General features: G+C 36.3%; 1 protein-coding gene across 1 annotated transcript; it reads right to left on the reverse strand.

The window, feature by feature from the left end:
* Positions 1-312: 312 nt before the first annotated feature.
* LOC109081606 (nuclear receptor ROR-beta-like) lies at positions 313-24,399 on the reverse strand. Its single transcript, XM_042754685.1, has 10 exons — positions 24,110-24,399; positions 8,708-8,793; positions 8,020-8,161; positions 7,468-7,887; positions 7,161-7,282; positions 5,701-5,833; positions 5,463-5,570; positions 5,176-5,298; positions 4,899-5,011; positions 313-4,778 (listed from the first exon to the last, which is right to left on the reverse strand). Exons 1-10 carry the CDS (start codon positions 24,114-24,116, stop codon positions 4,620-4,622), a joined length of 1,413 nt encoding a protein of 470 aa, XP_042610619.1. The 5' UTR covers positions 24,117-24,399; the 3' UTR covers positions 313-4,619.
* Between the last annotated feature and the right edge of the window lie 802 nt (positions 24,400-25,201).

Consider the following 25,201-nt stretch of genomic DNA (forward strand, 5'->3'; position numbering starts at 1 on the left):
CCCACTGGCAAAAGCTTTATCTCATGCAATTTTGCTTCCAAAGTCAATTTATTTCATAAGATTACTGTTTAAGGTAATAAGAATTGTTATTTTTTATTCAAATTTTATTTTTCCTAACCCACTGGCAATTTATTTTTATTATTATTTAAGCATAAAACAAATTACAATTAGAAACGTTGCAAAGAGCAAATACATTTTTGGATCTATTCTCTTATTTTACACACTTTTGCTCCTAAAATAAATGTAAATATTTTTCCACAAAGAACACAAGACTGATTAAGAATGAAATGAAATCGAACGAAGACGAGATTGCATCCATAAAATTTTCTTTATTTTTTATTTTTTTATCCCACAAAGAAATGTCTACAAAAGCCATAAAATATAGAATTTAACAAAAATCACTTAAAGTCCTTCGCTTAGTATGTACAACATGGAGGAGACACTTTAGGTCTCGATTAATCAGTACTTTTACATGTCCATTTCACAATGTTTGCACATCAAGCTCAACCCACCCCGAATCATACAAGTACAAGCACACATATTCAGTCCATTAAACAAAGTGCTATTCACCCTTCACTTATATACTCCAACTCACATATACAGTACATTCACACACACACTCACACTGTTGGCAAATTAACAGAACCCCCCCACCCTCCCATGCTACATGTGCTTTACTTGTATTGTGAACATGTGCTAAAGTTCTGTCAGTCAGAGCCTGTTCTCCATGAACAAGTTGGTTGTCTAAATATTCACACTTGCATCTGAATTCCACTTTTTGATTGCTTCTCAAGTAAACAACTTATACAGTAAAGCATCTACCCCATATGCCACTCAGCTTCACTTCACACTAGCTATGGCACTTGAAAAAAAAATTGTTTACATATTTATTACATAAAAAGATTACTAAGTACAGTCTTAAGGGTTTTGGTAACAGATGCTACCTGCTTTGCTGTTTTGTTGTTGTTGTTGTTGTTTTTTATCCAGGGAGACAAACAAATTCATATTCATAAATTAACAAAAATATTTAAGGGGGAAAAACTGAAATGTGTAACGTTTGCATCAATAGTTTTGTAGGAACTTCAGTAGAATAGCCATCTGTGGTAAAGTAGGCTTACCACTCAAAACCACACACAAACATGTTGTTTCCTTCATTTTAAGCGTATGAATACTATATGCCAAGTTGATATATTCATAGTCGATTAGCGGAATACAGTATAGGAGACTTTAATCAACAAATCTGTAAGGGCCGAAACATACTTAAAAGTACGCATGCGCAGACGCAAGCACTCCACCGTGAGCGGCGATAACAAACCTCAAGAGGGCGATAAAGCTACATTCAGATGTCTGTGACATTAAACCAGATGTTATTATTAAGGTAAGTTGTTATAAACAGACGTTAACTAACTGTTGCTCCAAAATAATAGAATTGGGCTTAAAAGAAAGAGCAGACCGTAACAGAAAAAAGCACAACTATCAGTGAAGTCGACCTTTCGTCCGCGTTCACGTACTTGCGTAGAGTATGTTTTGACCTTCAATGCCCCTACATTACTTTATTCCTACACAGTAAGAAATACTTTGTGCTTGCGTCTGTGTGTGCGAACAGAATGAACAGGGTATGTTGTGTTCCGTCAACACCAGCCCAGAAACATTCAGAGTAAAACTCCATCCCCCTCCCCATTGCCCACCCTCCATCAGCATCACATAAAACAAAACACAAAAGCCCAAAGGTTTCATTATTATGAACCAGCATGCAAGAGTAACAGAACAACAATAGGCTAATAATAATAATAATAATAATAAATAATATAATTATAATAAAATAAAAATAATCTTAGAATGCAAAGATGACTGTAGTAAATGTGTCCAGTTATTGCTACAGTACCTAACAGTGTTGAACTTCTCAAATAGATACAAATTCCTCAATTCACAGTCTAATACAAAAAAAAAAAAAAAAAAAAGAAGCCTTCATCATGTTTAAAATGATTTCTGACTGAATCCATTTTCTGTAATGAGCATAGAAATAGAGAGCAGCTTAGTTATGCTCTGTATAAATAATCTAACTTACATAAAATCCATTTAATTTCAGGAGATGCTTAATAATTACAACATTTAAAATTTGGAGCACAGGCACCGTTGCTAGTACGCTGCTGCACATTGATATTTACAGAGAGAGAGAGAGAGAGCTGTTTGCTGGGACGTGCGGCAAGGCCTGTTTCGCAGTCAAGCTTGTTTCACCTCTAAACAATGGGTATACTCTTTATACACACACACACACACACACACAAACACACACACACACACCAAAGCCTTGTCTGGGTAGGTTTTGTATGTGAAGAAACCGCTGTGATTGTATTTTATTCCCTAAAAACATCCATATTTTTTTAAAATAGTACTCTCTTTCTATTGAAAACATTAAAAGAGAAGTCCCTGAGATGGGCGGCAAAAAACAATTGCACCCAGAAATGATTGTCTTAAACAGGAAACTGAAGGAACTGGAAACATTCCCTAAAGTTGGGCTGAGAGCATTTGGTTCAGTAGGAGGACTTGAACAGGTAGTATGATTGCTTCTCAGCAGACTTCGTTTGTGCATGTATTTAATACCAATACCATCTGTAGTTATTGATCCTTCATTGTTGTTAAGTGATTTCAAGTGCATTTCCCAATATAAATGCATCAAGATGTACTAGAATTACTCAAATGTCAACTCCTAGCTTGTGTGCTTATTTTTTCCTTCATAAGAAACTGACATATGGCTTTACATCCTGTGAGTACAGGTCAAGAGAAGAGGAAAAGCACTCTCAGTATCTCCACCTGGTGGTATGAGATAGTACTTTATAAGCTTTACCTTGGATTTAAAAGGGTCCAAACCCAAACTGCCCTCGTAGAACTACTAGTTTTCCTACAGTAGCTGCATTTTGTGGCTCTGTTCTGCAGTGTGAGTAGTCAAAGATGATTGTCATTTACCACTTGCATTAAGATTTTACAGACTTTTAACAGTGGATTTAAGCAAGCTAAGTATGCTCAGCAATTTTGAGTTACAGGAAACTTCTCTGTGGATGACTGTTAATGCTTTTGTATTTAAATCTGCTTAGCTAAAATAGTTTCTTAACCAGCTAAATTCCAAGACAATCACTTAATCAAAACTATATTCCTTTTTATTCCCAAATGTAGCAATTTTGTGTTAACAAAGTAAATAAATAAATAAATACATAAATAAAACCATGAAAAATAGAAATTTCCATTTATCCACTAGCATCTGATTTTAATAGAGGAATTCCTATTTGATTGTCATCATTCAGGATTAGTTCAAAATTATTAATAAAAATTCCAATGGAATTTTGAAAGGATTTTTAAAAATAAGACAATGTTCCAATTGATCACTTAAATTCCTTCACTGTTTTCTTTGAAAAACCAAAATTTTGGAATTGACTGATTAATTTTTATTTGACTTCAGATATTCATCTTGAATTATGCGTATCTAATAAATATCTAAATAAGTTGATGTTCAAAATAAGCATTAGTGGTTTACATTTAGCATAAGGTTAAGAATACTAGACCCAGTCTGACCTGGGCATGCATGACATATTAGACATTATTGCTAAAGTCAGAGAATCTTCTGTGAATTTGTAGAAAAGAGATGAGTTTGACTTCATATCAGTGACAGTAAATGCATCCTGACGGCTGCAGCACCACTACACTAGTGCTGTATTAGTTTTGGCAGTGTGGCAGTAAAAAACAGCATTTTGAGGCATTTAGAGCAAACAGGATTATAGATTTGGAGCAGTTCTGAGGGCTTTCCATAAAGTCATTTGACCGGATTGTTTTTTTAGCAGTTACAGAAACTGTTATTGCAGCTATGACTGAGATGTTAATCGGCCATACAATTTTTGTAAAATATATATCTCTATACTTTTGTATGGAAAAGTATCCATTATCAATTATTTTTCCACTTCAGAAATCCTTACTTGTAGGATTAATGTTGTGGTGCTGTTTATACATATCTACATAGCCCAGACAAGGCTTTTAAACGTGACCAAACAAAGTTAGTCCCCCGTTAACCTTATACCAGTTTCAACTTCACATATTCTGTACAGGTAAAACTACAAAACAAATACGAAAAATTACATAGACAAGGTAAGGGCCTTTTAGACCACCGTTGTTTTTAAATTATGACTAAAATATTAACAGAACAAGATTTAATACTGGAATACCGCTTTGTACTAGAGAAATTACTACATTATCATTTTTGAATGCACTCCCCACCTTCTCATTTCAATATAACAATATTTTATATTAAAAAAAAGAAATAGAGAGAGAGAGAGAGAGAGAGAAGTCAAACAAATTAACTTACCCAATTTAAAGACAGCTAAATTGTCCTAAAGTCTGTACATTTCTGGTCAAATGGAAGGCGCCTTTTGCTGCTGGCGCATATATACATTCTTATGACTGTACCGGTGAAATTGAGTTGGATTTTTGAAGTGCAGGACATTCCTAAAGTTTTTTTTGTTGTTGTTGTGGCAGCAAAATCTGTGGATGTAGTGACACAGTGTTCATCCTCCGGGACATCTCTGGTTGGTGAATGAAAGACTTTGTGAAGAATGCGTGTGAACATTCGGTCATTTGGGGATGATGCCAGCGGCGTCAGGATTGAAGAGCTCCTTATAGAGGGGGGGGAACAGCATGTTAACTGTCTCTGGGTGGAGCTGCTGGAAGGCCTGAAGCTCCTCTGTGTGGAGAGTGCACAGAGCCGACAGCGTGGGGATCCGGCTTATCAGCTGCAGAAGGAGGTACAGAGGAATAAGGGTCACATGACAAAACAGCAATCTATTTGAGCTATATTAGTCATGTGATCAATTCCTGTGTGAACTATGTCATGGTCACTTGAGAGGTCCTACCTTGGCCAGCGCATCCTCGTCCAGATGGTTCTTTTGCATGATGTGCTGCAGGGCAAAGTAGATTTTCTCTTGTAGCTTCTGCACTTTCCTGGGCTCCATTAACCATGGCCGGTCTAGAAATGCGAGAAAATCATCTATTAATATCTGCTGGAGTGAAAATACTGCAGTAATACTGAGAATTCTGCTATTATGTGTAGGATTAAGTAATATTCAGTAAACATACTAAATGTTGCTTTGGCCACATTAATACTCAATGAACACATCTTTATGTTCCAACTAAGATACCCGACAGGTTTAATGAGCACAGCAGCAGAAAACAGGGCAATCTCCTCTTCCGTTAGCTGTAGTGAACACAGACTCTTGGCAAAGTCAAACACTGCACTGACCAGGTCGTCACAGCCTGCAGGAGGTAAATATGTCAGATTAGATGCTTAAATGATCACTAATAATTTACAATTAATGCAGTTTTATTAACATGATGTTCAGCTATTTTTATATCATGTACATTTGGTAAATGATGCAGAAAATGTAATATAAATGAGAGAGAATTGGAAGTAGTTGTACCTAGAGTTTTAAATATCTGCATGCCTCCATATTTTCCCTCAAACAGAACCGTGTTGTTTAGAGGGTTGAATGCCCGGCACATTCTGACCAGCACTACTTCTAGACAACCTGAGTATGTGAGAAAAATGTTAAGCAGGCCAGTCAGCATACAGTAGAAATATTGTATGTATATGTACAGTTGGTCATTCTGATTCATAGTGTGGATCCATAAAAGAGTTTAGCAGAGGCTGTTCCTCACCTGATTTCAGGAGTAATATCTGGTCATTCTGGCAAAGCTCCATGAAGCCAGTGATGCGCTTTGCAAACTCTACCACATACTGAATAGCATGAGTTATCTGCATAGCGCACTGCTGCCACAACACGTCCCGTGTCTGAAACACACACACACACACACACACACACATACAGACCCCATGGATAAGCTTGTCATCTGTAACTTCTTCAGGATAAATTATTGCATGCTTCTGGGAAACGTTTTTTCCTCTGTTAATAATTGCAGTAATTGTACATTTTTTGATGCACTGAAATAGATTTTTGATATTTTGATATTTTAATTAATATCATTGTTGATAATTGTTATTGTCTAATCACATTTGGAGTCTGGACATTTTTTTGTGTCTTATGCTCACCAAGGCTGTATTAAAATAATTTAAAATAACTGTTTTATATTTTTATATATTTTAAAATGTAATTTATTCCTGGGATGAAAAAGCAGTTAGAATTTTCAGAAGCCAGTAGATTTCTTATATTTCAATAGATTACTGATCCTTCAGGAAACATTCTAATATGCTGATTTGGTGCTCAATAAACATTTCTTCTTATTATTAGTGTATCAATGAAAACTGATAAAAAAAATTAAGATTCTTTGATGAAGTGAAGTTTCAAAAGAACTTCATTTATTTTTAATAAATTTAATATTTTTAACTGTGAAAATCTTAACAAGGACTTTTGATCAATTTCATGTATCCTTGCTGAATAAAAGAATTAATTTCTTTAAATGTATTTATTAATATTAATTAACTTTTTTTTAAAATAAGAAGGTGAAACAAAACAGTTTCCCTGAATTAAATGTAGACCTTTCTCTTTGTAGAGTACACTTTGACTCTTTAATTTACTTTTAAAAAGTAATGATTGCAATTTTCAGTACTCATGAAAAATCGCAACAAAAAAGGCAGAAATTTTAGTTTCCCATTTATGAAACATCCTGACGGAGCACACAGAATACTGAAAATGTGATATCAGCAAATTGCTTTTATGAGCTCTGCAATTCTCTCCCTGTATAACGAATCTTCATAGGCACTATTTCAAAGGGCTTCTCGGTAATTACCCATAATCCATTTGACACAAGGAAATGAAGAGGGCTTGTAGTACGTCTGACACCCTCCCCTATTGTGCTTTGAGTGTTCGTTTGCTAAATCCGTTAGCTCTCTGGCTTTCTCTTTTTCTCTATATCAGTGCAAAAGCTGGATAGGATCAGCTCCAGGGGGCTGAGATACTCTAATGAACTCTGATCTCAAGCGTGTAATCTGACTATGAAGAGGGAACGAAGTACGAGCGAAGAGGAGTCAGCACCAGGTGTAAAAGCATGCAAATGAATGTACGACTGAGAACCTGGCATTGTGAATGAGATTCAGGGACAGAGGAAGTGTTTATGCATGTAAACTGTGCTCTTTGCTCATTGAGGGAGTGACATCTCACCTTGCTTTGGTACATCTTGACCTCTTCATAGGAGTGCGTCTGCCAGGCTAGCTGCTGAAGCTCCTCCGCTGTGTACTGACACGTCTCCAGGTGGGACTTTATGATGTTCTGTGCAATTCGGTCTGGTATAGAGAAAAGCAGAAGTTGTGAAGACAGGAAATGACTACAGTTGAGTTTTAAATGCAGTGCAATGCAAGGAAAATCAAATATAGGACTACTATTTTTTGCAACCAAAGTAAATGTGTTTGATAGAAAGCATTTTAAACATACATACATTAACCATGAACTTGAAGAACTAATTCCGTACCTAATTCCCCCATGGACACTCCAGGTGCTAGCTGGCTGTCTTGATAGGAGCCGTAGGTGAAAAGGTTGGGAACAGGGGTGAGATCATATATTGGTTCCTGTTTGATCTGCTTCATTCCAGTCATGTCCAGTCCAGACTGATCTGGGCTGGCCTGTGTGGAGTCCATGCCGTAGTAGCCCCCGGGAGCACCGTTCGGCTGACCCTTGGGCATGTCTATGACATGACCATTGGCGTACGTCCCTCCAATCTCGTGGTTGAGGGTGCTGAGGCCGTTGGTGAGGCTAGAGGAGTAAACACGGGCAAGGGCCTCCGCTTCACCCGTCTGTTGCTGCCGCTGCTCCTGCAGCCTCTGCTGGTGTTTCTGAACCTCTGCGTACAAAGAGTCCCTCTGCTTCTTGGACATGCGGCCAAACTTAACAGCTGATATGGAGGAGGGCGAATAAAAATGAATGAGATGAGTCCAGGTTAAAGTGATCAATAAAATCAATCCAGCTCGCCGACATGCAGCTGATTATTATGTTTGTTTGTAAGAAAGAATATGATATCACTTACCATCCCGGGACATGCCCAGAGCCAGGCACTTTTGGAGCCGACAGTGCTGGCAGCGGTTGCGGTTCGTTCGGTCAATCAGGCAGTTGCGCTGACGGGGACAGGAGTAGGACGCATTGTTCTGTTGACTGCGCCTGAAGAAACCCTACAGTGGACACAACAACAGAAAATTTAGTTAAATTACTTGCAGAAAAATTATACAATTTCAATAATAAAAAAAAAGAGTAGCACAAAACTGTCACTAGGGTGGCACCATTTCAAAAGGTACTAATTTGTAAACTTTGGGTATTAATATGTACTTTTAAAGTACAAATATGTACCATTTAGAGGTAAATAAGGCACAGATGTATACCTTTTGGCTTTTGTAGGCTACAGCCCCAGTGACAGCTTTGTACTTTTCTCTGAGAATGCACCTATACTGTCTAGAACAGGGGTAGGCAAGGCTCTCTAGGACTGAACTTGCCTACCCCAGGTCTAGAATAAAAAGTTGTTAAAAATGATATTGTTAATCATCCATTCTCTGAAATTAAGTATTAATATTGAACAGGAAAACTGCATAGGATAAGTTTATCTTGTTTTAAGAATGCTCACATAGTTTTCCTGCAAAACAAAATCAAAATTTCATGGATGGCTGGAATATCTATATGATGCCTAACAAATGCACAGAAGAAAAGGCACATCTTTCACTGACCTTACAGCCTTCACATGTGATAACTCCATAGTGGATGCCTGATGACTTATCTCCACAGATTTTGCATGGTATGACTTCAATTTGGGCTGAAAACAGACCGAAATAAACAAAAATACAGTTACATAACCATATGCCTTTGTTTGCTTGATAAGGACTGTGGGATGCACATCAGGGCTTCTCTCAGGTGACACAACGACCATCTTGATTCCAAGAGTGTCTTCGTTTTTAGAATGGATGAGATGTACCCTTTAAATCTGTGTCAAGACACTTTGACATTTTGTAATGTGTGGGTCTTTGAAGACAAAAAGGAAACATTAGGCCAGCTGAGAGATGCGAGTCAAAGTCCAAACCCCTTGCTGCATTTCTTTCAGGTCCACCAGAGTGGGATCTCACCTGTGCTTTTGTCAAAATTTCTGCTTCCATTATCCATTTTAAGCATGACGCTTGAGAGATTTCCTTGATGAAAACAACCTTGCACATGTATAAGGCAAAGGCAGGAGCAAGCTACACACTGAATTACGTAACCAGAATATGGCAAGTTGTTTAATGAGAAACCAAATACAAATACATGGCCATGAGGCTCAGCTCCAACCTCCCCTTCACTTGCATGTGTCATTAGGAAATGCAAAAGAAAAGATAAAAGGAGAAAGAGAGTGAAGGAGAGGAAGACAGAGAGAGAAACCCATCTCCCTGCTGAGACTGCATACTCACAATAAAGAGATTAGCCACCCAATCTAATCCTAACTTATTTCTACACATGCTTGTTCCCCTGCTCTCAACTGGCTTATCTGATGCAGCAATTCTCAATTAATCTTTCCTCACTCAAACGCAAATTCACATAGCCTATAATGACATAAAAAATGTACAAAGAAGAACAAATGCTATATTTCTCTCTTACTATTATGGGTAATGTTATTCTTGTACATTTGCATTTAGTTTTTGTTTTCTTTAGGACCAAAGAAACACGCAATAAGTCCAAGCAGGTCGCTAATGAAACAGCAGTCTCAGATGCAATTCCGATATAGTTTGGAAGTAGAGCCAACTGCTAAGTGAATTCCATGCAAGATCCATCACTCACAAAATAACTTGCCAAAAATGACCACAATATTAATAGTCATATAATGTCTAATGAGCATTATGAGCTAAGATTTGACTGCAATATTAGTTTACACACATTTTTCTTTAGATTAAATAACATGGAAAATATGTATCTGAACTATGACTCCAGATAACCAAAACGGTTAAATTTATTCATGCATTTTTCATTTAGATTTTTTTTGACAATAATTTTATATTTGAGTTTATTTCCATCTCTGCACAGTTTACAGGAAACTGAATTAAAGAATAAGATAATACATAAAAACAAATAAAATCAAACATTAAATGAATTTTAGTAAAAATAACTTACAAAATGTATAAAGCACAAACGCTATTTTTGTTACCTGCCAAATTCATTATTAAGAGCAGCAGTTTGCTTTGGATAAAAGAGCTAAATGAAATGTTACTGTACTTGCTTGAATGTGAAGTGAACATTTTTAACTGCAAAACAAACTAAGACCCCTTTAAACTTGAAATGTTCTCTTACCTACAATATCTGTCTTCATTTTCAGACAGAAGCACTGCAGATGCAAACGCACACCTGACTCGAGACCGCAGTGTGAAGCTCAGAGGTTTGGAAGTGTGAGTGCATCTCTGGTTATGTGCGTGCGTGTGTGTGTGTTTGTGTCTGTGTATGAGTGTGTGTGCTGCTAATCTGACTGTGAGAATATAAACTCAGAGAGGCTGACCAGTGTATATATTATACGCTGACCATTTTGTATCTTGTATTTATATTTTGTATATGCATACACGTTTTATGAATTATATATGAATATGTGATTGTGTGCAATTTGTGCAATATTTATTAATATATGAAAAGTTAAACATACACACATATTCTGCACGCAATGTAATGGGATTAACACACACACACACACACACACACACACACACACACACACACACACACACACACACACACACACACATATACATTAACTAGTGCTGCTTGGTTAAACTGTCGCTAGTCTGGGCTGTAGTTCTTCCTGTCTCAGTCTAGCACACTAGACTTAAGCCACAGTGTCTGTGGGTTTGGTGGTTATGGGGATGGGTATATGCCCCAATGACCCTCAGTTACAGGGACCACAAACAAGGTCGTTTCCATGGAAATGTCACCTTAAATTGACTACCCTGTATGAAATGTGAAGCAGTATTGGCAGTATTGGCGCGATGCAAGTGTTTTTTGTTAGTTGCAGCCTGATAAAGTTATCATTTTCACGTCCTGCGGCATGTTTTTTAAATAGCAAATGCATTTGCACCCATGGGCGTGCTGGTCTGAAAACAAGGTGTGTTCAGGTGCGTTGTTGGCGCATTGCTATTTTGAGGCAACTGAAATAGACTGCACCTTTGACCAACTGAAACCTGGTCTAAAGTCAATGGCGCAATTTTTCATTTATTTTTTGTTAATTAAAGAGCGCGTTAGTAATATAGGTGGGTGAACAACACATGTACTGTACACTCTGCTTATTACACACACAGGGACACGCAGCAGTGCACAAACATGCCAAATATTAAAAATGAAAGGATTACAATGTAAAAGATTATTATTGTGCCCCGTAGATCGTCTACTCGTGCGTGAGGTTAACCTTTCCTCTCTGGAGAAGCGTTCAGTCTTTCCTCTTGCAAATTCTCATGCCACAAGGATGCTGTTTCGTGTATTTAGCTTTGATTTGAAATAAAACAGTGCATCCTTGTGGCGCAGTTAAACTAAATAAAACTTGCAACTCTTTGTTTTGCTACCTAATTATATGTAATATATAATTATTATTAATATTTAACATACATTGGAAAGGTTTATGTGACCTCTCGCGAGATCTCGGCAAAAAGTCTCACATAATGCATAATGGGATACACTTAGCCTATACAATTACCGCACCGGAGCAGTATTCGAGATGGATATAGTGTGCGTTAAGGGCACTGCGCTTCGGATTTTTAAAACCTGGGACAGTCATGTGCACTTAATTCCTTTCACATGCACGCGCTCTCAAGTGGCCAAAGTATTCTCATAGATTTCATCAAAAATATCTTAATTTGTGTTTTGAAGATGAACTAAGGTCTTATAGGTTTGGAACGATACCAAGGTGAGTAATTCATGATAGAATATTAATTTTTGAGTGAACTATCCCTTTAATTGTGCAGCCATAGACGAATAGTGAGAAATTATACAACAACTACAAAAAATACCTCAGTAAATGTAATTGAGTATTTTTAATACATTTCAATGTCTATTTATCAAATTGGTTTACTAAATTTTACTATTTTTTAATAACAGGCAGACAGATTAAAAGAACTATTAATTATTCCATCTTGAGGCACTAATATTATCATCTGCAGGGACACAGTAAAACATGTGAAAATAGTTATTTTAAACTAGCACACCCTGTCCTTGCTTTTAAGGTCACATAATACAGAGTGGTGTTTTCAGCAGTGTAAAATGCCCTGTTACTTAAATGTTCAGGCTTTGTGTGTGGTAACGAGGACTGTGAGTTCTTCGCGATTGGCCCCAGACTCTGAAAAACTGGACCGGTTCCCCTCATGACCCACTTTGACCAGTGCCAGAGCCAAACTGGGTCAAACCAGCATTGAGACCTGAACCTGTTGTGAACACATTCATACAAAAAATGGTGTTGTAAATAACTCTGTTAACCTTAAACTGTACACAACAGGCATGAAATTATTTATAGCCCTTTAAAAGCAGGGCGCTGGATCACTAGGCCATGGCATTATTGACCATCGATAAAATATGCCATGCTGCATGTGCTTATGTTGTGTTAGAATCAGTTTAATTACTATTATCAAGTCAAAAATTGAATCTACGAATGCATTACAGATGAAAGTTGAGAAATGTTCAGTTTATGTGTGTTGAAATGGTTTGTAGGTTGAGTGTGAGTGTGTGTGGGTCTGAATGGATATATTGGATGTGTCTGTTTGTGTAAGAATGGCCACAGGGCCTGTGTGTGTAGACCTGTCATATGAAATAAGGAGACGTCCGTGTCTGTGTCACTGTTGCCAGGACGACCACAGCCTCCCCGGGTTTGTGGGTAGGTATAGTCTGCCTGTATAGTCTGCCTGTCAGAGCAATTATCCACACCACCATGAGATTCCAACAGGACATGATGTCATCGCCATCCCTACCAATACAACGAGGCTGTACATTTGTCATTGTGGTATCTGTACTGATTTGACTTCCTTAAGGGATTAAAAAACTAAAAGGACGAGATGAAATATGTAAATAGAAAAACCTAGAGGGATGTTAGCGATGGATTTAACTACCTCTTTAGATTTGTAACATCTTAGTGTTGCTAAAACCATTACAGATTTGCAAATTTGTTTTCTATTTAACTACCCCAAGACGTATGCATCTATCAAAAAGCATCAGTGCAGAACCAATGAATCAGAATTAGTGTACACATTATACATTCATAAACAATGCTATTATTGAACAAAAACAAGCATGGTTGTTTGCGCAGGCTCCTTGCCCCTGTCCGCTGTTACGCATAAGGGTTAGGCCTATCAGAGGGTTACGTAAGTGAGGGAGTGCAGTGCTGGCGATTCCATGGTTAAGAGGAGCTCAGCCCTGCAGGCTTAGCTGAGGACAGACTGGAGCTGCGGAATACTGCGCATGCTAGTCTCACAGTTAGCGACAACAGCTTAGCACACACAGGTTACTGAGTGGGAACAAAACAAAAATGTTTTATGTGTATATTGCATAAATAATGTTCATACTGCACAAATAAGAGAGTGTGTTATTTAAGGAATAGTTTACCCAGTGAAAATTCTGCCATTATTTACTCACCCTTATTATCCAAAACATTTAATGTTCTTATATGCACATATGTAAAATAACAAAAAAAAGGCACTATAAGAGTAGCATAAATGTAGTCCATATGGGATGGACTTTTGAGATGTGTGTGGCTCATACGCAACACACAAGTTTCTAAGCTTTAAATTAACGTATTTTGTGTTGGTTAAGCAAGTGTTTGTCAAGTAACATTACAATAACTTAGCAGCACCCCCATGTCGGGTTTAAGAGTTTAAGGTTAATAATTAAATGATTACGGTCGATCATGGAAATGTATGTAAATTGACATCCCTATATTCAAGAACTCTGAGGACATATGATAATGATGACGAAATTTTAACCAAAATCAGTCTTTACTCAAAAGTAATTTCCTGTTTTTCCAATAATTTTTTATGGTTTCAGTTGAAATGTAGCGTATGAATCCTACAGAACATTTTTATGATATTTTGGTGCTTTTTTTGTAATTGTGGAGCTTGACAACCTTATTCACTTTCATCATATGGAGAAGAGTGGTCAGCAAATTTTTACTCTATGTCCAACAGAAGAAAGTAAGTTATATGGGGTTGTAACAACATTAGGGTGAGTAAATGATAGAATATAATTTTTAATTTATTTTTTATTTTGAATTTATGTGTTTTATTATTATTATTTTTTTTTTTAGTGAACTATTCCTTTGTGTGTGAGTGAAAAAAGAGCCACACACACACACACACACACACACACACACACACACACACACACACACACACACACACACACGTGGATTGTATAATTGATTCCTAATGATATGAATCCCTTTTCTGTCCCAGGAGTAGTTCCCTCTCTCTCTAAATAGTTCTTTAATTAGCTTCATTAAAGTGGATATGAGTACCCCTGCAACTTAATTTATTATAACACTTGAACACCCGTACACGCTGGAGAAAGCCGATAAATATTTGCTGTCGATACCAGCTGTCTGGGTGACAGATGTGTACCAACACGGCCCACAATGCAATGATTTTGTAATTCATAATTTAAATGATAATATCATCACTTGTGTTCTCTCGATTTATAATGGAGTAATGCACCAACAACTTCCTTCTGATTTCTGTCTGTGTGTGTTACTTATTTTTGTGTATTAGTTTGAGATGATGATGATACTTGGCAGTTGCCTCAATGATACCCACAAACCTTGTTTGCAGCATTCCTTCAGGTGAATGTACTGATAGTGACACCGTCTTTTAATTTTAGCCTGCAGATGGAAGGCCATTTGAAGTCTTTGTTGTAAATCTTGCCTGTATGCATATGATAAGATGTTGTTTTGTCATCTGGCATCTGGCCCAATGATATTCCAAAGCCTTGTTGGGATATGCTAAACAGTGATACTAATACATTGTGTAGGTGGGAGATTATCTTCAGCACTCACTCTTGTGAGCATGTCGACAATCCATGTTTCTTTAATACAGACAAACATTAGAGGATGCAGTCATACTCATAATGCTTGAGACTGTCCATCCCAGACAAATGTGCATGTGTTTATTAAGGTCTAGGAGTGAGCTGGGGTGAGAGGGTTGTGTAATGGCAGCTTGTCAACATTAGGTGGCACATTGTCCAGATTGACAGTGGCTTAAGGGGTAGTGGTTGCAGAGGGGCAGCCTGCGACAGCATGTGGTGTTCATCCATGTTTTACATAATTTCCTTCAGGGAAGGACTCTGAGATGAAGGCCCTGGGCACTTACTAAACAGCTTTCCCTGCTAAAAAATAATTAGGACAATTCCACAGGGAAATCCACTTTTATTCCACCTTTTCAACACTCAGTCCTTTAAAATATTTAGATGTATGTATTTGACCACCTGCATTATCTTTACGTAAAAAGCATCTTAAGTCTTCAAGTTTCCAAAAGACCAGCTTCTGTACATGCTGCCTAACAGGCAAACTACCCACTCCATCCGTATGAAACTCCGACAGCAAAACTAATCTTCCGGACAGTCTCTTGGCTCATTGATATAATCCTTGACATGAAATCCTTAGCATTTAGGTTCTAGTAAGTCATGTAAATTAGGTAATTATTAGCATATATTGTTTTGAAACTCAGGTTTGTTTAATTATCCATGATAAGAAAAAAAGGCCCTGTAATTCTGTTACCTTTTCTGTCTCAGCACATCTGTTTAGCACATTGACATTTATTAAAATTAATTAATGTTTATAGACTAACATATAGTAATTGGGTTTTGTGGTACATTTCAGGTCATTATGATGAAGTCATCCGCGCCACATACTTGCGCTGTAGACCTTTTTATTCTTCTGTGTTTAATGTTGTGCTTTCTGTGCTAGTATTGTCTAACTTTATCACTGACCTTCAGATACATATTTGACAGCTTATTTTATCTTTTAAAACCATAAAAAAATACATTTCTGTTACTTGAAATAAAATTAAACGTTGAACTAAAATATACTATATAAAAAAAAACTTTGTAACAATTTATTTTATATTAGATTTCTAACTATTAACTAGTTGCTTATTAGCATGCCTATTATTAACAAACTGTCTGTTTATTAGTACTTATAAAGCACATATTCTGCATCACCATATTCTACATCCCTAATACCTAAACTTAACAACTACCTTACTAACAATTAATAAGCAGCAAATTAGGAGTTTACTGAGGCAAAATTAGAAGTTAATGGTTTGTTAATAGTGAAAATTGGACATTAAAATAAAGTGTGACCAAAAACTTAAACGTATTTTAACTAAGCAAGCTGCAAAGGCAATATATATATATATATATATATATATATATATATATATATATATATATATATATATATATATATATATATATATAAATATATTAGTTTTGTATTTATATATATTTTTTGGTATATTAGTTAAACTATTTTTGTAAAACTAACTACAGTTACACTTACAATGAAAACAAAAAATATAAACAATTGTATTCAAATTATTTAAAAAAAAAAAAACTAATAAAACCAATAATAGTATCTCAATTATGGTAAAATAATACTAGCATTGGCTTTCTATGCATCTCTATACATTTGTGAATGAAAGAGTAGACTGTTAGAAAGTGCTCCCTGCTGTATATGCCACAGTTTGCTGGGATTTTATCTCTAGTGCAGAATATGTATTTGTTGATGAGGCTGCAGGCATTTCCCCATTGGCTTGTCATCAGCTGTGCCAGACTCAGGCATCTTTGATCTGAGATGTGATTGGCCGCCTCAATAAGGCTACAGAAGGGGACATACTGGCACACATCCAACATCTGAAGTATATAAAGCAACATACATCTGAAATTACAGAACACTATTCTACAGTACATAATATGTGTGTTCAACCAGTCACTGTATACTTCAATAGTGAAGCTCATTATTGTAGCATATTTGTTCAAGAGAAACTATTAGGAAAATATACCAATAAAACATATACACTATCATTCAAAAGTTTTTTTTTTTTAGGTTTTTAAGTCTCTTATCCTCAGCAAGGCTGCATTTATTTAATCAAAAAAACAAACAAACAAAACAATAAAATGAATTTAATAATTTTAAATAATTGTTTTCTATTTTAATATCTTTTAAAATGTAATTTGAAAGCTGAATTTTCAGCAGCCATTTCTACTAGCCTTCAGTGTCACATGATCCTTTAGAAATCACTCTAATATGCTGAACAGTATAATTTTTGATCTGTAGTTTGTTTATATTTCCATGTGTCCTAGACATCAGGAAAGTTAAGGCAAACATTTTTTTTATTAATTAATTAATTAATTAATTAATTTGTTTATTGCTTTAAGAAATTTCACAATGTAACAACAATGACAGAAATACAATTTTGAATTAGTGCTTGTACTGTATTCAAAAGGTATTGAATTCAGCTCAATTAAATTTAATCAAAATTCGGGTTTTTCAGTCAATTTGCCACCTCAGCTTCCAATAAACATGAAAGAACCAAGGAACCAACTTTGTACACAAGTTCTCAAACATTATGAAAAAATTTATTAATTTACGTAATACTTAAATTGATTCTTTCTTACACATTGTGTGTAAACATGGATACAAAAACTGTTTTACCAGTCTTTAAAATACTGTGTAATATTTTATATTAGCATGCTTTGGGGGCAATTTGTAATACAGAAAAAAATTCTAATAATGCAATAACTTGGCAAAGCTTCATAGCAATATCTCACATTATATTGGAATATTATTGCATTTTTAGCCTATTCACCTGTTGTGTCTCCCTAAGAGGTGAAAAACACATGCACTAATACAGTGAGATACAGCAGAACCCTTACTAGCAAACAAAATAGAGAATCCCACTGTCAGCGTGAACCTCAAATAAATTCACAAAATTTAACTAGTGGAACCCAGAAAAAAGAAACAGAATCTGTGTAAAAGTCACTTCTGATACTGTGGGTGTAACAGGCACAAGGCACAAAAGGACTCACACTCCATCAGTCTGACCTTCATGACCTGCCCACTCTCCACCAACACACCCTCATTGACCTCATCAACCTTTGACCTTTCCTTTAAGACACTGACTGTGTGTATGTCTGCGTATGCAAAGCTGGATTAAGTGAGTTCAAGTGTTTTCACTATGATAAGCAATCAGCAAGACACGACACAAAATGCCTTATTACAGTCTCAGACATTATATATATATACCTACTGGTTGTATGTACGCATAGTAATCATATTGCATCTTATTACATATTTTGACAAGTGTTTATAGGTTGTTTCTAGCTGAAAGTTACAGTATACTGGAGCACACATAGAGCAAGGTCTGTCACTGTGGCCCAGTGGGTTATGTGTGTGTTTGTATGTGTAAACTCTTAAAGTGGGTTAGTAAGTCACTCAGCCTAAGGGAGGCATAACCGTGTCATATCTGGGTGTTTGGACAGTGTCCTCTCTCACTCTTTCCCCTTCAGAATTACATAATTCTACATGATTGGTCAAAGGAAGTATATATGGATGTGCTGTAATGCTGAAGAAGGAGGTTATTAAATTTAATCTATTAGAAAGCATACACTGTGAAAAATGTTTTGTTGAGTAACTTTAAAAAATGCTTCAAGTGGTATTTTTAAATCAAAAGATGTTATTCAAAAATAGCAAAAGTGATATTCTCTTTCAAATTATAATATTAATATTTGATAAAACCCATGGTTAATTATTTAAACTGAATGCCTCCTGTGTTGGCATGCATCTTATTACTATATTTTAAAAATATCTGTACTTATATGTTTATTGGTTTGGGACACCACATTTTTTTTTTTTTTTTTTTTTGTAAATATTACATGGGATGGAAACATCTGGTGCTTTCAGAAGTTAAATATAGATTTATATTTATAGTTATAAATTGGCCTGATATTCATCAAAATGCCTGTTCTCTAAATGTGGATATATCGTAGCGTGTGTGTGTGTTCTGCATGCCTCTTTACGGCTTTCCTCTCAGGACGGGATGGTAATAGCTCGCCTCAGGCCACAATTTAAATCCATGTAACGAGGTCCTTCCCCAAAGTGGCCCCAGGAGCCCCTCTCTGAAAGAAGCAAATTGATCACAATCTAAAGGCCTCTCTTCACCTGAGAGCGCAGTGTATCTCTCTCTGTGTCTCGTTCATCTGCCTTGATCCCTCCATCTCAGTATCCTTATCTATCTTGCTCTTCATTTAAATATCTTTTAAGGGCCTCTGTTTCAAAAGCTTGCACAAATAGAACTTCTGTTACATACCTTTTTCGTTTAACATTTCCTCTCAATACCATTTCTAATGTAATTTTCCTAGAGGATTCCTTAAAACAGATATAATCACATTTGCATGCTTCAAAAATCTGGTTCAAATAATTCGCTGTGTAAGAGCGCGTATGTAGTCAGGAGGAGAACTGTGAAAGTGCAATGAATCTGAGCTAATGAGATTTCAATGTATATAAACTGAGGTTTTAAAGTCACTGAAAATACTAGATTTTAAAAAAAAGGAAATTAATAAGAAATATTTAAGATTTTGCACAAACAGGTTGTTAAATAAATAAGCAAATTTGATTGGCATTGATCATGAGACTCTTTGTACAGACGTCAGATGTTCTTGCTTCCACTGAAGCACAAGATGCTCTTCAGATAATTCTGAAATCATGCTGGAGAACGCAATCTTCAGGTTTTACACAAACTTGTGGGTATAATGCAGTTTGAGTACTGCTGCCATTAAAGAAATCAGGGGGAATAAACTAAGTATTTTTAAAATTCAATTTATCACAAAATATGCTGATAAAATAATAAGTAATTAAATATTTTGTTTTATGGCCCTATTATGGACCTCGCTGTGGACATGTCTGTATTGACATGTATGACAAAACAAGTCTGTGCAAACAGATTTTCTGATGCAACTGAAACTGAAAGAAGTGGAAACTAACTGTGAGCAGACGGCACACTGACCCATACACCACACAGGAGAGAGAGAGTTCTACTCTAGATCCAATTTCTTTTACATAACTATGTGTTTTAATTCTTTCTACAGCGTAAACCAAAGTTTCTCTTTCCCTGAGGTGGAACAGCCTTTTAGCCTTTCAGCAGAAAGCTACTTTCTGGACACTATATATCACAGTGAATCTGACTTTTGGACAAAACTAGCATGATTTTAAAATCCTTACAGACAAAAATGAGCATGTTTAGCATACAACCTCATTGTCATGTTTGAGAATGGTCTCCAGTGATGTCAGCTCCCCAGACCCCTCCTGCACTATATCAAAAGCCCCAGGTGCCACTTTCCAAAGCACACATTACTGAATGAATGAACACCTAGTGAAGGGTGAGACCAATCAAAAAGAACTAATAAATCTGACGAGCAGCAAAGCAGAGAAAACATGCAGTAATGTCACTGCTGCAATACCACAGAGAGGGCAAAATGCAAACATTAAATGGACATATTTAGCCTTACAGTTCAGTCTCTCTCAGAGCTGCTCTCTCATGCACACACAACCATCTCAAACAAGGGCTCAGCAAACAGATGACACACATTCCTAGACGATACTCAAGATGTGTTCACAAAATCACTACAGGGGACAAAAGCCGACACGCTCACATGCAGAACGAGATGTCAAGACCTCTGGTTGACGTTATGTGGCCAACTAGAAGGTTATCTCAAATCTCAGTATGCATCCAGAATTTATTATTTAAAGTGTAAAGGCCTGTAAAATTGGGTGTAGAATAAATAATGCACAATAATAAATGTATTAGGACTGTGCTTCTGTGCAACTCTGTTTCTGCCTCACTTTAGGGGATTACATCTCTTGGTTTTCTTTGAGTAATCTCTCACAGGTTACATAAGTACAAGCCATTAGTCAGCAAAGTAAAAAGAAAAAAAAACTAGCAGCTACAACAAACAACTGACCAGATGATATTAGTACCAATACAAAATTGAAATATCAGATACCTTGCAATTTCATGGTTATATCTATATCAAGACTTTATTGTCTTTTTAATTCATTGAAACACAACAGATGTAGCTGTAGCGGCTGGTTATTGCTAGTTTTACCTAGTTATTGTTGGCCTACTGCCTGGTTAGAGACTTGTAATCCATGTCTGCGATGTGGTCATGTGTATGGTGTCAAAAAAGCAATGCTGTGTTTACTGATACGCCCCTGAACTTCTATATAAAAAACACACTTGTTTGAACAAAAACCAAAACTTTGGTAAGCAATATTTACACACTTACATTGATGGGACAAAAGATTTGTCAAATGGATCCTCTGCTTTACACAGCTATAATATATATACACATGGTTTACAGTTTACAGTAGGAATAAAGCTCATGGTTGAGCAGGCCATGCATATTGATCCTACGCAACATCAAGCAGGTCGATGGAGAGATGGCCTCTCACTCTGGAAGCCAACGTGACGCTAAAAGCTATTGGCATTGGGAGTTCATGCGTAACTGTCTCTCTTTGTGTCTGTGGCTCAGAGTTTCAGGGGTGCAGCAAGGACTAAAATGAACATGGACAAAGCAATGCAGCTCAGAAGAATTTGTGGAAATTATGGACAGATTTGAAGTAAACACAGGCCAGATATGTTTCTTTGCTGTCATTAAAGACAAACAACTAAAACAGCAATCAAGACATGTGTTGTGTTGTACATGTGTGTGCGTACAAACGCAGTTTGAATGTGATCTGCGTGTGACAGAGTTGTGGGAAAACTAACACCAGCCCTGAAGCAGCACTGTGCACTGTAATGGAGAAAAAAAGGTTTGGAGCGGATGCAGAGCTAGAGTTACTAGCTTGGGTACCACAGTCCATCAGATATATGCATTGGAAGACACTGCAAGTCCATCTCTGATCAATCAAGCAACCTGATGTTTTGACCAATAGGGCACATGTGTATACAAATGACACCCTAAAACATGCAAACAACAAACTAACTAGTGCACTAATGATGTTAAGTACCAAAAACACTTTTTGTATCATTTTCTACCTTTTATAAAAATATTTTTGTACAATGGATATCTAATAAAAATATTGTTTCTAATTTTTCTCATTATATCGACTAAAATTTCTTCTCTGTTGTTGAACCACACAAAATGCATATAAAAGAATAATTATAAAAATAAAAAATGTTGATAATAATTATCTAAACTAATTAAAACAAATAATAGCAATTGTTTCCGTCCTGTCACTTAAGTAGACAGTAATCTAGTCTAAAAATTCATTATCTGTTTCTCTAAGAATATATCATATTTCTAAAAGAGATCCATGCAAACCTCAAAAGTAATTGGACATTTTACAAGATTGTGTGTAGATTGCATGTTTGCAAATTGTTATTTGCAAACATGAGGCCCGTGCTATAGGCTGATGTCAGTGTCGGAGAGTCAGGCTCGGTGAGAGGCCCCTGATACTGATGTGATTCATTCTGACATGGTCCTTTGGGGCACAGAAAGAGAAGCAGAGAGGTGCTCTTGGGGGCATGTATAGGTTGTGACACAGAGATGGAGAACTGAGTTTTTGGTGTTTCCCAGGGCACGCGCACTAAACTTATTTCTTTGCAATGAAGAAGCTAAAAAACAGCTGCCTAGAAATTTACAGATTATAGGTACTTGTGAAAAGTCAGCATATATATATATATATATATATATATATATATATATATATATATATATATATATATATATATATATATATATATACTGCACACAATGCATGTGCTGTATTTGTTTAAATATTTAACTATTGAAACCAAAACAGAAGAAGATTGGTTAAAATATAGGCTACATGTATTTGAACCAATCAGTTGTCTATCAGAAAAATATTTTAATCCATATTTTAATTAGCAGTTCAACATCTTTCTTTCTTTCTTTCTTTCTTTCTTTTTTTTTTTTGTCTAATTATCTAAATATATATTTCAATGCAATAATAAAGACCTGGAAATGAACTGTAAATGTAAACTGTATATGAACATGATTTTATACATTCTTAATTTTTTAGAAAAAGGAGGCTTATATCTATTTCAAAATATAATCCACAATCTAAAACAGAAATTAAAATAACCTTGAAGTATTTTAATAAATAAGGCAGAGAATTAGTATGTTGCACTTTAAACCAACTACGACATGAAAGTGTTCCGTCTTTATTCAAATTAATTACAAGCCACATTCCTCTGTACTTTTTACACATTATTATTTATATAGCCTAATATATCTGCTTTTTTTAAACAAAAAGTCTACAAACACTTCTACTTTCGTTAATGCTTTCGTCATTTTATTACAGGTGTAACTGCGATGAGTCCGAAAAGCGCGCGCTGCTCCACGCGTGTATGAACTCGGCTCGCGCGGACATTGCTGCTGCACTTCGACGCTTTCAGCGCGCAGCGGCGCCTGACTGACGGAAATGGGTCAGTAGAACGCACGACACGAACTCCACTTTACCCACGCCGTGGTGGTCTGCTTTAAAACACTTCCCACATCACTTAAAAAAAATAACACGAATAAGTTTCGATGCAGCTGTTTCCCCTGCTAATCTGTTAACCTGTAACACCTATAGAAAGAAGCTGCAATTACTCACACGCACAATGCTAAATTCAATTAAAAGCCCAAGACTCAAAGTAAGATAAATAATTGGGCAATTACCGTGATAAGTCTTCATAGGCTAAAAATAAATAAATAAATAAAATGCGATCTTTAGGAAAGTTGGAGTGAAGTTGTCTCAAATGAAGAAGTCGCGTGCACTCCATCAACACGAGACTCTCCAGGGGTCTAAATCATAAATAATATAATAATAATAATAATAATAATAATAATAATAATAATAATAAAAACAGCTGACCAAAAACAGATTTTAAAAAATCAATTTACACGTTAATCTGACAGATTTCTGTATCATAGACCGCATACGAACCCCTTCACATCAGTATGACTTTATGAAACAGACAGCACATGGATGATGGACAAACTGTGCGGACAGAACTCTGGGATGAGAATAAAAAGACACTGTATACTTCATTATTCAAATGAGCTGTCACAAACAGTTGTATTCCTACCTCGCATAGTGGTGGTGACTCGCTCCCGAACGCGTCAGGCATGAAGAAACAAACATAAACCAGAGTAAAAAAAAACAAAAAAAAAAAAAACACACCGGACAAAATCCTCGGTGGTGAGGTTTGGTCTCGTCAAAGTGGCAGACTACTGTGCAAAACCATTCCAGAGGTGCGTGAAGCGGTGCTCGGACTCTTCAGTTGTGCGGTAAGGCCAGCATGCGGGTTTTCACATGACATCTGCAAGCGCATATACCCAACGGAGGTTTTCACTGCCTCCGTGAGCGCACGGGAGAGCGCACAGCAGGCGCACGGGAGCCCGGATTGGACTGACACTTTTCGCTCCGCCCACTTTCTAGCGTCTTCAGCGGCATAAGCAGAGACGGACACTGTGCGGTCTGCGCGTACGCGAGCGCGACGCGGACCATGAGTTCGCGCACAGATATTTTTATTCATTAAATATCGATAAACCTTCTTCTAGTACCTATCACCTTATTAGCCTTTTTGTTTTTCTTTAATAGATTGCGTTTACAATTATATAATTAGTAGTTGTAGTAGTAGTAGTAGTAGAAGCAATTATTATTGGTAGTTTGAATGTTCCAGATGAATTGAGTTGCACTGCATGGTTGGTCATGACGGAGTAAAAATGTATTATTATTTCAAACAAACTTTCAAAATCTGTATGGCACTATAAGGCTATATAAAACACAACTTCTTGTCAAAATGTATATTTTATGATTTAGAAATTTTACTAGAGAGACACTCTCTCTCTCTCTCTCTCTCTCTCTCTCTCTCTCTCTCTCTCTCTCTTTATTTTTTTTCTCCAGTGTGCAATATATCAGCTGAACATTCAGACAACAGCAGTAGTAGTATTAAAGTAGTAAAATCAATCTTATTAATTAAAGTTTTCTCTATGGCGCAAAAAGTAAAAAATAAATTAATTAAAAAAAATTGCATAAAATGGTTTCATATTTCTATACATTTGGCTGATGAACAAATAATTATACTTTGTTAAATCACCCTCATCTATAGCCATCAATTTAAACAGCAAACAGGAGTGTGTGAAATTGCCCACTGCCTGTGTCTGCATGGGGGGAG

The sequence above is a fragment of the Cyprinus carpio genome, chromosome A5, assembly GCF_018340385.1.
Source record: "Cyprinus carpio isolate SPL01 chromosome A5, ASM1834038v1, whole genome shotgun sequence".
NCBI classification, from domain to species: domain Eukaryota; kingdom Metazoa; phylum Chordata; class Actinopteri; order Cypriniformes; family Cyprinidae; genus Cyprinus; species Cyprinus carpio.